Source organism: Triturus cristatus, chromosome 5_2 (assembly GCF_964204655.1).
Source record: "Triturus cristatus chromosome 5_2, aTriCri1.1, whole genome shotgun sequence".
Lineage (NCBI taxonomy): Eukaryota > Metazoa > Chordata > Amphibia > Caudata > Salamandridae > Triturus > Triturus cristatus.
Window position 1 is genome coordinate 535479175 of NC_140588.1, and position 14747 is coordinate 535493921.

The window sequence follows — 14747 nt, forward strand, 5'->3', positions numbered from 1 at the left end:
GCATGCATGCATTTAGAAATATGAATGTACAATGAGCTCCCAGCAGCAACGTAACCGCCAACCTTCAGTTAAATTTGCAGTCTTTGATAAAGCAAATTAAGTTTTAAAGCCACTCTTGAGTGCTGGCGATGGGTTCACACTCAAGGAGATCACACCAATAATGGTCAACATTCAAGAAACTGTATTGATCCATAATAATGAAATTAAGATTCTTCTGGTAAGAATGTACAATAACAGAATTCGTTTTTGTCAGTCTACCAAAAAGATTGAGCCACTTATGTTGTTCTCAGCTGATTTGACTTCTGAAGTTCTTGCTGCCAAAATAAGATCACAGAATGCAGTAAAGTCAGCAGGAACCATTTATGAAATGCCCTTAAAGATTAAGATTTTGGACTTAATGACGCATTTTGTGATGCCCCAGAGTTTCGCAAATCATGGGAATCAACAAGAATGCCTGATATTGTCTTAACATTTTATAACATCATTGTTTAATATAAGCAAAGCAATACCGTTACAAACTAAAGTTCTTGAGTTGGAAATAGTAGCCTATGACTTTGATGATGGCTTTGAAGATATAAGCAAAGAAGTGGAGGACAATCCCACAAACTGAAAGGCTTATACTGTGCAAATGTAAAGACTTTTCTAAATCATGTTTAATGAATTACATCACGACAAAAAAACTCCGCTACACATGATCACTGCTCATGCAACCTATGAGAACTGCAAAAGTAGAGAGCTAATCACTTCAATGAATAGCACTGGTGTATCTACAAGTTATTATGACATAGTACGGAGCAGGAACTTGTTAGCAGCTCATGCTGTAAAATCTTGTGAATCCGCAAACACACCACTTCAAAGTCACTTTACCAGGAAAGTATTTACAATTGCTGCTCTTGACAATTTTGATTTTGAAGGCAGCTCTTCTTTATCTGGAACATCAAGCACACATGATGCTGCCATGTTGCTTTTTCAAGACTGTACCAATGAAGTAGTTGCTGGAAAACAAGCTGTGTCCGCTTTAGGCATAAACAAATGCAAAATAACTACAAACCATCAACACATCCCAGTCTACCAGAAAGTTTGAAAGTGGCTGAGGACATGGATCTTCTTTACCTGATGCTGCAGTCAGCAAAGCTGATTTAACTCAATTTATCATATCGCTTATTCGGTGCGTACTGAAAGATAGAGAAAAGACATTTCCTCTGTGGGAATTCATACTCTGATCTCCCAGAATCAGTAATACCATCACCAGTCACAAACTACTCAACAGTATACACAGATCTAAACAATTTCCAAAATGTGCATGCTCAGCTTGAAGACCAGACTATACTGCCTATTTTCTGCGATGGTGTTTTCTATATTGTAGCTGACATTTTTATGAGAAATCCAGTAGAACTTGATGATCTTATTCAATGATGGGTGTTATCTGAGTGGATGTGGGATAGACGGTGCACTTATTGAGGCTGAAATCTTTAGAAGCAAAGCTATCCAGTGAGAATTGAGCGGAACTCATTATGTTTATTAATTACAAGGTATGCTCATCATATCTAAGGCTATAGAAACAAAGTGTTGGAATGCCTTCTGGAACAAGAATGACAAATTAGGTTCTGCATATCTTATCAAAAAAAGTGGAAAAGGCACAGGGTGTACTTCATTCAAAAGACATAATGCAAAGCCAAGCAATGTTCAATACACTCAATTCAAAATCTGAAAACCTGAAAATGAAGTTCATAGAGTTTGTCAAAGAATGTTAAAGAAAAATCAGATCTTTGCAAGTACAGGGGAAATGTTTTACACATGCTAGCTCTAGTGTAAACCATGGTACATGCTGATCGGTAAGGTGATTGGGAGCTGCATATGAATACTGTGGAGTCACTGATTTTGCGAATTCAATTACATAAACTGCCTGAGATATGGGTCCTGGTATTTGGAAACCGTGAAGAAGCTAGAGGTGGAAAAACCATACAGCTACAGAAAATTCATCCAAAGACATTTTATGGTCAAAGACAGAGAGGGAAAGTTCAATGCTGTGTCTCCAGATAGGAAACTGGAATAGATGATCCAGAGATCACAGAAAAGCTCCAAGGGAATTGTTGGTCAGACACGTAAAAGTGAATATATTGATCAGTGGCAGCTAGTTTACCATGAAGTCCTTTCTAGTTGCAATGTTTTCAGAGAGATGACAAAGAAAGGGATGAATGGACCATCGTGAAACAGTTTCTCACAACGAACTTCTGAAAAAGAGAGGGGAACATTTTAATAAGCCTTCTTCATTTCATGAAGCAGCAAGGAAACCCCATTGAAATGACTGAGCCAGTGAAACTACACAACTTCGTGACCAAACAATGTGTGGATAACTATATAAATACACGTCTACTGGATTTCCTGGAACATGGATCAAAACTATATGCAGAACTGAAGCAGGAAAGATTTGTATTGAAAAAGAAAAGGCAGTTTGACATAATCACTAAAGCTTAACTTCCACGCTTTAATTGCCATAGTGCGAGTTTTATCCCACCAGCCACTACAAAATAGGGTACAAATAAAAAGCTTTCGCAAGCACATAACGAGATGGATGTAGCATAAGAAAGGGATGAATTTATCAAGGGCATTATGTTGCATGATCTTCCAACAAACGCATTATTTGATGAAGATGCTGCAACCAAACCAGTAAAGTACAAACTCATTCAAGAGCTCAAAGAAAAACCTTTTACCTGAAGAATTTCAATTGAAAAAGGTGTCCTCATTGAAAATTGTTGTTGTTGTGAAATATATGTTACAATTGCAAATGGGCAAGATTTCATCCATGCAAACCTTCGGGGAGGTCGTTCAGGCTGCTACAGATATCGAAGTCAGTGTGTTCCTTGCAAGAACTGCACATTGTCTTTGACAGTTATCTTGAACTATCTGTCAAAGAATGTGAGAGAATCAGACGAATGTCTACAAATGAAACAATTGGCCTTTCCTGCATCAAAAATTCAACACCTATACCTGTGCAACTTGATAAATTCTGGTCATCAACATCGAACAAGATGAACTTGGAAATGTTAACTCACCAAAATATTGTTGATTCTTCAGTGAACACTGAATTTCCAAATATTGCAAATGAAATGATTGTCAATGAGGAGTTGGTGCCTGCATAAATATATTTAAACGGTATGGGCCATATCGTTCAAGATCTTAACAGCAAATTGGAGGAAGCTGACCTTCACTTTGTGCCACATGTTGAGTGGGCTGTTGGAAAAGGTTACAATCGAGTCATTGTACTGTCAAATGACACAGATGTTATTATTGTGCTTCTTGGATTTGTTGCAATGTTCATAAGTCAAGGATTGTCAGAGTTATGGATACGTTATGAAACTGGCGAGAAAAGACACTTAATCCCACTTCATATCCTGTACAAGAAAATTGACCCAGAGATGCTTACGGATGATTACACAATGAGCAAAATTGGAACAAAGCTTGGAGCTTTAAGTGCTGAACCTGTGAAGTTTCTAAAAGGATTTGCAGCGACAGAAGAAGAATGTGACTTTAAAGATGTAGAAAAATACCTTGTTTCTGTGTGGAAAAAGAGTTCTGACTGTCACTCATTTGACGATCTTCGGTACAGTGAGTTCAAGAGATGAGTCATGCTAAGTGCCCTTCCATCGTCATCATATTCTGTGTGTGGACACCTTAAAAGAGCTTTCTGCTTGATCAGAAGATGTGTAAATGTTTTGGAGCATGCATATGTAAAGAAAGATCAGCGCAAATTTGGTTGGGACAATGGGGTGCTAAGCCTACGAAATTTCTGAAACCTCTACCATTGAACTTACCCGTACATGTACTTGCAAAACCTGAGTTGCAAAAAGATGTCCCTGTCAGTTATGCTCTTCTCAAATGTTCAACATTCTGCAAATGTACCATGAGCGATTGGCAAAACAAATAAAGTGAACTATGAAAATGTGTCTAAAACAGGAGTGATAAACATTATTTTTTTTTCATGTTCAAATCATAAACATTGTTTGGTGTATACATAAAAGGATTAAAAACCATTATTATGGGTTTCATTTCTATATGTCTCTTCTTCGTCTATTATAGCCACAATTTTGGAAAATGGCTGAAGGGTTGCTCTGTGGAGTTATTTTCTGTCTCTGTAAGATTACATATTTATGGTTTAAATCTTTTTATCGGTCAAGGAGTAAGTTCACACTGTAAGGGTCACTCAGGACCCGCCATAAATGCTAAGCAGTGCTTTAATGTTATGTACTAAACAATCAACAAATACTTCCCGCCCGCCACCCCAAAAGTTGAAAAAGGAAAAAAGAAAAAAGAGCTAGAGTAACCCTCTCCCTCCTGTCCGCGGTCCATTTTGATGACGTAGCGCTGTGCCACGCAAGGTATCAGCTCCCAAGGTTGCTCAATCTACGAAGAGGCCTCCGGCTCTGTCAAGCGTAGGAGGCGCAAGTACCTCGGGCAGGACAGCTCCCGGAAATCTTGTGCGGGCAGGCTTAAAAAAGGCTGCCATAGATCGCTGAAAGAAGATCCTTTCCCGGCCAGGGTGTGAGAGATCTTTTCCATGCTCAACACGTGCCATAATCTGTGGTACCATCCCGTGTGTGCAGGGATGCGGGGGGTTCTCCAATGTATTAATATGTTCTGTATGCTGTGCCCAGTGCTATGGCTATCTGTTTCCCCATCTGGATTTCAAGGGATAGGTAAGCGAGTTTGGTACCCCCAGTAGAACGTATGCGGGGAGCCTAGGGATCGCTGTGTCAAAATATTTGTCCACATCATCTAAATTGTGTGTCCAGTTTGTCTGGAGGTGTTCACAGTCCCATAGTAAGTGAACCAGTGTGCCCCTCAACCCACATACCCGCCAGAAATCAGAGCTCTGTGACGTGTCAGCTTGGTGAAGTCTCTCTGGGGTGTAGTACCAGTGATAGACTAGTTTAGTGAGAGTTTCAGTGAGACCTACATGTGTTGCTATATGTCGTGCCCTGTAGCATGCACATTCCCATTTCTCTGGGTTGAGAGTACGTCAGAGATCTCTTTCCCAACATGCACGCCCCGCGTGGTAAGTAGGAGTATATCTGGACAATAGCATCTTATACAAATCGGAGATCAGCTTCTTGTCGGAGGATCACTTGATAAGCCACCGTTCATAAAGAGTAAGAAGCTGTGCCGCCTGCGGGCGGGTGCCAGGATGCATAGCCCAGTGTCGTACCTGGAGATAGCGTATTCGTTCAGATTCTGGCCCATTATCGGCCCAGGACTGCGAGAAGGGAATAATGTCGCCATTGATAAATAAGAGGCCTAGCGCGCGGCAGCTGGGCTCTCGCCATGAGTGAATGGATTGCGAGTCCATCCCGGGGCTAAAGTCAGGGTTATCCAAGATCGACGTAAGTGGAGAAGGGAAAGTCGTGAGATCGTGGCGTGTTAGTCCGATCCCACACCGTGAGGGTTGTGCTTGTCACCTGTGAGGCGTATAGATTGGGGGGGCGGTGAGCTTTCAAGAGAAAGGGAATCTTCATAAGGGATGTACCCGCGACTGCGCAGTCTTGAAAGAGACAATGTTTTTTGGATTCGGCCCGGCTCCATTCGATTAAATGTTGAAGCTGTGCGGCATTATAGTAGAGCGTGAGATCCGGGATCCCAAGACCCAGAAGCGCTGGCGAAAGAGTCCAGTTCCCCCAGAAAGGTCCCCAGTGCTCACAGGGTTCTCTAAGGTGACCAACACATTGTCAGCGTATAAGCTTATGGTGTGTGTGTCTCCACCAAAGCGGATGCCTGTAATCTGAGGTTTATCCCTGACCCTTTGCGCCATGGGCTCCATATAGAGGGAAAAGAGTAGGGGCGACAGAGGACACCCTTGTCTCATGCCTCTATGGATAGGAAATGGAGTGGAAGTGTATCCGTTGATCCGTACAGTCGCCGTAGGAGATCTGTAGCAGTTAAAAATATGCATCCGCATTCTTTCCCCCAAGCTGACGCAAACCAGTGCCTGCTCGAGATTGGGCCAATGGACACGCTCAAAGACCTTCTCTGCGTCAATCGTGTGAAGCATATACTTTTCCGGTATACGGGAGGCCTTTTCTATAAGGTGGGCGACACATTTCGTATTGTCACTCGTCTGCCGCTGTGGTATGAACCCAGCCTGGTCAGGGTCCACAAGCCCCTGCTTATAGGGAGCAAGCTGGCTGGCCAGTATGCCTGTGTAGAGCTTCAGGTCGACATTCAAAAGTGAGATAGGCCGATATGACCCGCAATCTGACTTGTCTTTCCCCGGCTTAGGAATGACGGCTATCGCCGCCTCTAGCATGGAGGGAAGAATCGCCCCAGCTGCCGCAAAGGTGTTAGAGTCGGGTGGGCAAGGGGGCAAGCGTTATACAGAACTGTTTGTAAAAGGCCGCGGTGTAGCCATCAGGCCCGGGGGATTTGCCCAGTTTCAAACGAGCAATAGCTGTAATGACTTCTTCTGGCCTGATCTCTTTCTATATGGGCTGCCTGATCTCTCTTTCTATATGGGCTGCCTGATCTGGTGTCAAGGTGGGAAATCGGGCTTGCCTCGATGTCTGCCTCTTCCAGAGATTAGTCATCGTAAAGGTGAGCATAAAAACTGTGGAAGATCTCGACAATAGCCGCATCATCTGAGCAGGCTATTCCTGTGCTGTTCCTAACCTCCAGAACCCCCTCGCGTAAAAGAACTTCTCGAAGCCTATGCGCCAGGAGGCGACCACATTTATCCCCGCCAGTGTAAAAGGAAGTGCTTAACCGCATTGCGGCAAACTCTGTTCTGTCTCGGTCTGTAGCCGTCAACTGCGCTTGGGCAGCCGTTAGCTGTCGCCATATGCGGGGTGCCCCAGTCCACTGGTGCATCTGCTCCAGTTCCTGCACCCCCTGTGTCAGCTCCTCCCTTTTCGCTTTGCGATCCGCATTATGCGCGGAGGAGATGGCAATGACCTCCCCCTTGATGACCGGTTTAAGGGCTTCCCACCGCGTAGAGAGGGCAATATCTGGGCTTTTGTGTGAGAGGTAGTCCTCTATTGCGCGTTGTATTTGGGTAACCATATCTGATCTTTGTAGTAGTGTGTCGCTAAAGAGCCAGTGGCTGACTGGGCGCCGGATTTGTGGGAGAGCCAATGTGATTTCCACCGGGGCGTGGTCAGAGAGAGTCACCACTAGAATGTCGGCCGAAAGCATGGCCTCGCGAAGGGCTTTGGAACCTGGGAAGTAATCCAGTCTAGCATAGGTTTTGTGGGCGTTGGAGTAGTATGAGAAACCCCGTGATTGAGGGTGTTGGTGTCTCCATAAGTCTGTAAGACCTAAGTCGTGTAGTCTAGTGAGCCCTGTGAGTGAGAGGGCGCCCACTTGGCTCGTGCGGTGTGCCGACCTGTCGCAGTCATTGTCAAGCACTATATTGAGTTCCCCCCCCGATTAATATATGTCGTTCTTGAGTGGCAGTGGCGTCTGTAAGGGCTTCCAGCAGGAAACGTTCCTGACCTTCATTGGGGGCATAAACAGAACCCACTATCTGAGCGTGGCCCCCTATATTGAATACATAAGTGAAATGTCTACCTTTTATCTCGACTCCTCTATGCACTGCCTTCCCTTGATAAAACCCCTGAGACAAGGATAGCCACCCCAGTGGTCTTGGTAGATGCGGAGGAAAAGAATTGGGTTGGGAAGGCATGGGACCAAAGTCTGGGGCAGTCCTTGGAGAGAAGATGGATTGTTGAGACCTCTGACATTAAGAGTGAGAACGTTGATCGAAGGTGGTGTCATCTAACATCTAAGGATGTAGGAATGCCAGATAGGAGCAGTAGAGCCACTAGAATACCCCCGTGCTAGCGGAAGAGCGAAGACAGCATGGTGCCCTGGCCCTGTGGACCGGACCCCCCCCCCCCCCCGAAAAAAAGAGAACAGCAAAATATTTGAGTATAGAAAAGGATAGACCCACAAAAACTAAGAGAGGAAAAATAAGGCACAACTGGCACCAAAAAACAAAAATAAGAAAGTTCATGAGTTCAAACAGCAGTCCGTCATTCAAGGATGAGCAGGAGAAAAGTCTATGGGGTTATATCATGGCCAATGTGTGGCTCCGCCCCTCCCTTCCCCCGGGACTTCTGTGAGAAGATGCATCCCAGTGGCCGGATTCAGTTACTTGGTTGTCGTCTTAGCTTAGGCTCCTGGCAGCGCCTCAAGGGCGGCCTGCTGCTCCATCTTGATCACTAGCGGGTTCGGTAGTCGAACGCAGCGCCGGCGGCGCTGCAGTCTCCACCCCAGGCTGCCGTCGCCAGAGCCCTGGTCTGAGCGCTCTCCCTCGTCTGTATCCTCTGGAAGAGGGATCCCCAACAGTATGCTCGCTTCAGACTGGGAACAGAGTTGGAACAGCTTCCCATCGTTCCAGAATATGTGGCGGAACGGGTGCCCCCAGGAGTAAGAGATGTTTTATTGGCGCAGAGCCTCCGTCATGGGCCGGAAGGTCCTGCGTTTTTAGAGCGTGATGGGGGCAAGGTCTTGGTAGAGTTCCAACGATTGGTTGCAGAAAGTAATCGGTTGCTGCAGTCGGGCCTTACGGAGGATTTCTTCCTTAGTTCGCAAGTCCTGAACGCAAACCAATATGTCCACTGGAGGGGCCGTTGTTGCCCTGGGAGGGCCCACTCTATGTGCCCTGTCCAGCTTGAGATCAAAGTCTGGTGGAGTGCCCAGGATATGATATGATTGAAGAGGTCACGGACGTATTCAAATATGTTTCCAGCTTCCTCGTTAGTGCTCACTCCCCGAATTTGGATGTTATGATGATGGGAGCGGTTCTCAAGGTCCTCCAGATGAGCTTGGACGTTCACTTGTTGCTCATGTATTTGGAGCACTTCCTGTTGCATAGCCGCTAATTCAGTGTCCCGAGCATCGCTCTTATTCTCCAGGGACGCCACCCTTTCCCCTATGTCATCCACGCCTTTTCGAATATCTTTGATCTCCGCAGTGAGATCACGTTTCACCGTCTGGAGGTCATCCTGCAGGGCTGCAAACAGGGATTCCAAAAAGGCCTGCGCCACTGGCACCTCCGTGGTGGTGGCCATCTGCGCTGCCGCATCTGTTCTGTCAGAGGCCACCGGCCCCCCGCTCTGCGCTCGGGCAAAGAGGTCCTTGAGCGTGTTCTCTCTCGTGGCTGATTTATCCTTCCTGCCCGACTGGATGTCATGCTCCGCTTTCCCCCCGCGCTGGCCACAAATCAGGTCGTACGAAATGCCACCACTACCTGGTATCTGCCAATATAACAAAATTCGATTTTGCGGTGTCCGGCCCAGGCGGAGGCATGCTCACTCTACCGCTCCTGGTAGAAGACAACGCAAGGTGTCTGCTGGATAGCAGTGGGGTCCCCTCTGATGTGCTGTTCCGCCTCCACCCTCCAAATCTGCAAATGCCACAGGTGTGGTGTGTTGGCATTCAAGGCGCGGGGAAGGGCCAACCTGACATCACGCCGTGCGTATAGACCCTCCGGGCTCAAAGATAGGGAGTGCAGCGGGGGAATAAGGCAGTAAGCTCCCCGCATGGAACAGCAGCCGGCAGAGATGAGGCCCACCCCCTGGGTATGAGGGCGACTAACAGTAGACCTGGTACGGAGAGTCTGTGGTGGGCCGCTATCAGGGCTTTACTACAAGTGGCTCGACAATGGGGGACTGCTCCGGTGCGTCCTAGAAAGCGGAGCCAGCAGAAAGGGTCTAATTTACCAGCTGGACCGCCAGTGCTTCGAGACAGTCCAGATTCACCGATTGGCACCGGGGAGCCAGGGCCACAGCAGGGAAGGGGAAGGGTGCAGGACTTACCACTGCTGGCCTCCGGGTCGCTCCACCGAGTAAGGGGCCGAAATGCCCCAGGTATCATGCTCCACTTGCGGCTGGCCTCAAGTAACCCAGGACTAAGCGCTCCCTCCATCCGCTCCCCAGTCGGGCCACCATTCCTATTTAAAAAGTGGCGGCCACAGCCAGGAGACTGGATATGGCGGGGCCCACTGCCACAGGACTCCGATATGCCCCCTCGTGGATTGCAGGCAGCGAGATATGGCGGGGGCCCGTTGCCGCAGCTCTCGATGCCGCTGCAGTGTGATGGGGACCGGAGGCCGAGATACCCCCCGAAGGCCTGGCCTGCTCCGCTCGCATCCGACCCCAGATGCGCCTCGGGATCACTGCCTCCACCGGTAGCGCTCCGGCGAGCCATCACCACCGCAACTTAAAATGGCGGCCGCAGTAGTGAAAGGGGCTATGGCGGGTCGTGCTGCCGCAGGGCACTGGGATACTGGTGTGTGCTGGAGGCTGAAATGCCCCTTGAGGATCCGCCTGCCGTGGGTGGCGTCTATGTCTGCTGCTCGCCCCAGTCATGGTCCTACGGGCCGCAGCGGCCTCCCTCAAGATAGCGGCTGTCTCTCTTCTGTCCGTCCGCCGTCTTCGGCCGCCAGACCCAGGCGCTAGAAGGTGGCCTCGGTATCCTGCCACAGATCCGGGTGCGCTGCAGTGTTCCGCGCCTCGGTGCCGATGAGTGCAGCCTCCCTGGTATGCTGGCTCCGCCGACTACAACGCCTTGACGCTTCGCCCTCGGGCCGTTCTGAGCCCGCAACCAGGAACGCTGCTACAAGAGCCCCGGGAATCGCAGGATTTCGGATTGCCGGATGCAGCACGGTGTCCTAATCCCCAGGCCAGTGTTTTCAGGTGTGTTTCAGGGCTTGGGCTAGTGCTATAGATCGGCGGGTGGAGAAGAGGAGGCAGAGCACATCCTAACTCTCTGCCATCTTGGCCACGCCCCCTACTTGACCCTTTTGACACCAAAATTAAGTATATAGGTGTAATGGTTCCTGAAATACATTCGCCATTTTTCGAAACTGTTGCCCAGATAAATTCAGCCCAGGTCAGCAATGTCTACCCAAGCTAAATTACTTCTCCAGTGATCCAAAAACACAAATCAAAAATGAAAATCTCTGGACAACAATTTTTTTAGGGAAGTATATCAGGGGCCAGGACTATTTGGTACAAGGTAAAAGGCTTTTTTTCCAGTCGCAAATGGCCCGATTCTGCGAATCGGGGCGTTTGCAACCGAAAAAACCTACATACATCTGGCCCTAAGTATAGAAACGTTCCTAAAAGGTCTTGTTTTAGGGCGGGGGGAAAAGCAAATGTCTCGAAAAAGAAGGGAGACTGGAGGGCTGTGAGTCAACTGAGGATGACTGTAAAAAGTCAAGATCGCCCATCAAGCTCCATTGGGAGCCCATAGGCATGTACAAGGAGCGTGTAATACGATGCGGAGAAGCGTCAGGGGTATGTAAGTGAGTGATCAGCAGAAAGTAATAGCAAACAATGCTGTATCTGATCTTTATTTTTTTCCCTTCCAGCTGAGCATGGCCATGGAATCCATCTCGTACTGAAGTAAGCACCGGATTTCTAATCTGAACTAACGTCACAACGAAAGTGGAGTATTATTTCAACTGTGTGATGAAGTACATCCTACTGTTTTAAGGATTCAACATCACCATATAAAATGTTTCATATTGAAAATACAAAATGATATTTATGATGGATTATTTGAAAGATGAAATTCCTCCTCAGCACTGCTACAGCTGTTTAGAAGGTGAACTTCCTTCTTTGCGCTAACACTGCTGTACTTCCTACAAGGTGTAATACCATCCATATAGGCCACCTTTATAATAGGAACCAAAACAAGATGGTTATGGACAATAAATTCACGGCATTGCTTTTTCACTCTCTATTCAAAGGTTAATTTAAACATATTTTTGAGCTATGTGATCACTTACCATGTGATAGCTTGATTATTTTATGTGGCGGACGGGGCATGGGATGTCAGGCCAGCAGTTTCCATTCAGTATGGAGGCAAAGGCATTGTGAAATGATGGTGTATGCGAAACACACTGTTTGGGATGCTGAGGGTGGTTCAGCCAATCCCACGGCTTAAAATGCAGGGAGTAACTGCTGTCATTTTCACATCATACGAGGTTCACTAAATGTGTTGGACTGGGACATAAAGCAGGCAGGGGAGGTGGTGTGGGTCTGCGTGTAGAGGTAAGACTGAGTGGAAAGGGGATAGCATCCCTGTTGTCTACATGTTCCCAAATGTTAGATGCTATCCATTGCCATTTCCATATCTACATATGGTATGCAAAATGGGGATCAGAATTAGATTAAAACAATAAATCCTGATTGATGATAATGTGAATGCAAATGAGTTGAGTGTAGTGCGATAATCTGCTAAATGGAATGATGTGCATTGGCAGTAACAAAAATTAAATCAGCCTTTAGGGCCTGCTTAGGACTGTTTGCCTGGGGAACTTTCTTCAAAGTCCAATTTCTTTTCTAATGATTTTAGTTGCAGCATCATCTTTAGGGAAATTATGTGATATAGGACCCTCAATTCCTTTAGTAGTCATCCACAATATGTCCTTTATAACCCCTGGGAACTCTGGTCTCCAAAAATCCACTTTCTGTTGTGGGTAGTGCCATCTTCATAGTCTGGTACCACCGTGTCCCTGTGGCCTAAAGCTGCAGATGAGCTTGTTTTTACAACAAACTGTGAGGGGTCTCAAGCCACAGGTGCACTGCCCCACACCCCTTTGTAAGAGTGGTATCTACAGACACACCATGATGTGAAAAGTGACCAGAGCTGAAGACATAGGTAGTACTACACACAGACCTGCCACTAGATTTTATAAATAGATTTTGGACCCATTTTATTGTTGGTGAGGCCCGCCACAAAGTCAGGTTTTTGTCACATTGGTACACATTTAATTCTGATGAATACATCGTCCTTCTGATACCTCGTATGAATATCTTTCCAGGTATCAAAGTGGTCCAGAAACTTTTCCCCAGTAATAAATCTTCCGCACAGTAAGGTGGTACCACGTGTCTTCAGCCACAACTTCAGCCGCTGGATTTAATGTAATTGGAGTATATTAGGCGACAATTAGCTCACCAGCGTCAGTTTCTGTTTTTCTAAACCTAATTGGCTTGAGTATGGAGCTGCCTTAGTGAACACCTGGACCGAGGTCTGGGCATACCTTTCTTGTGTGTCTTGTGTTCGTGACTGGAGGAGTCATAGTTTCACAGTTCGGGCTGGAGAGTTTCTATTGGTGCAGGACCAAGACTGATTTGCCTACTGCTGGTCTTTATTTAGAGTGGCATAGTGAGTGAAAAAGGATGGACTGTGAAGGGACCCGACCGATTGTCGGTGGCTGTGATTAATTCAAGTATTCCATCCTTGTTCATTGTTGAATTAGATGGGCTCTTTGATTGTGACACTGTGGCCTGCATATCTATCAGAAAGATACCAAAATGTTCCCCTTCCCTTTCAGGTAAATCTCTTGGCAAGGAATGACATGTCAAAAGACCTTCCAACAAACAACACCATAGGAAGAAGAATTTCACTTCTTTCTCAAGGAAACTGCCCTACTCCGCGGACTGTTCGGAGTTTCGATACCATTACCTGATGCATGACTCTTCCTTGCTGTCTGAGAACATCCAGACATTGAAAGAGTTGGAGCGCGAGTTTCTGACTCCATCGGCCAACCCAAGCAGGTTGATTCCTTCCTTCTGGCCAAGCTATATTTGCTCAGGATGGCTCTAGTACTTTCTGGACCAGTCCCTGAGGGATGATCCCACTTTTGCAAGTTTGGGGACTCTTGCAGCTCTGGACTCCAGTGGCACCAACCCCAATGTCTTAAGATGAAGTCAATGATTTCAAAAGTGCCTTTTTCTAATTGATTTTCACCACATCCATAGCTATCTTTCATGCCTCCTTCATAGCTTTCAAAGTCAGCTGAGATTTCCTGAGTTGCAAAAGAGAAAATAAAGACTAACCCTTAGTGAAACATCTTCTGAATGCCTACAGAGTTGCCTTAATAGAAGAATTGTTTGAATGTGACTCCAATTACCCTTGCAACGGTTGAAAAGGAGGATTATGGTTGCATAGAGGACTTTAAGACTGATAAACCCCTTCCCTCTTACAACACTAGAAACCAGCATTCGCGTCAAGTTTGTTTATTGTATTGTTGATAAAAACAATTACAAAACCTGTGCAAATGGACAGTAAATACATTCTAAAACTGAAAGCTGTTAACTCCATTAACAAAGTGCAAATGTACATGGAGAACAAGGATACTCAGAAAACACCAGGCCCCAAACCCAGAGACCAAAAATAGGTTAGTCACAGCCTGAATACTTTCCTGCTAGTAATGGTGGGAGACTCAAGCATGTGAGATCGAAGATTCACATTTTGAAAGAATTTTTAAAAGGTTACAAAACAGGCCTGTAGGAAAGAGGATTATTACTTGTGTTGGACAACTCTTCACCTCAAAGAATAAGGCTACCACCTGTTAGATATTACACAAATTAAATTAAATAAACTTGTGATCAATCCCTGGGAACGTGGGACAAAGCAGTCAGGCCTCAATCAACGGCAGTGTGTAAAGTATTAAAGAGCTGCATAAACAGTAGAAAAGTCACCTAAAACACAATAAAGGCCAACAACCAAATTTTAAATGAAAAGAAAATTTGTGTGAGTAAAAAAAGAACAAAACAACAAAAGTCCAATAACAAGAGCTGGAGATAGGAATGTTTAAAGAATTAAAACAAAAAAGTTCTAAGAAAAGTAGAGCGAACAATGTAAGCCAACAGTTGTGGTGGACCAAAACCTAGGTGCAATCTCATGCCGACTGCTATAGAGCCTGGATCTGACAGCCAAGTAAATTGCTCTCATTGAAAGTC

General features: G+C 46.1%; 1 protein-coding gene across 7 annotated transcripts in view; it reads left to right on the forward strand.

The window, feature by feature from the left end:
• Positions 1-14747, forward strand: part of UBP1 (upstream binding protein 1) — a 533655-nt gene that overhangs the window by 494710 nt on the left and 24198 nt on the right. For 4 of the 7 annotated variants that reach the window (XM_085607613.1, XM_085607611.1, XM_085607612.1 and 1 more), the window contains one exon: positions 11366-11399. In XM_085607613.1, coding sequence (XP_085463739.1) covers positions 11366-11399 — 34 coding nt within the window. Of the gene's footprint in view, positions 1-11365; positions 11740-13336; positions 13857-14747 lie in introns of those variants that run through there. The other 3 variants (XM_085607614.1, XM_085607617.1, XM_085607616.1) reach the window with 3 other exon arrangements.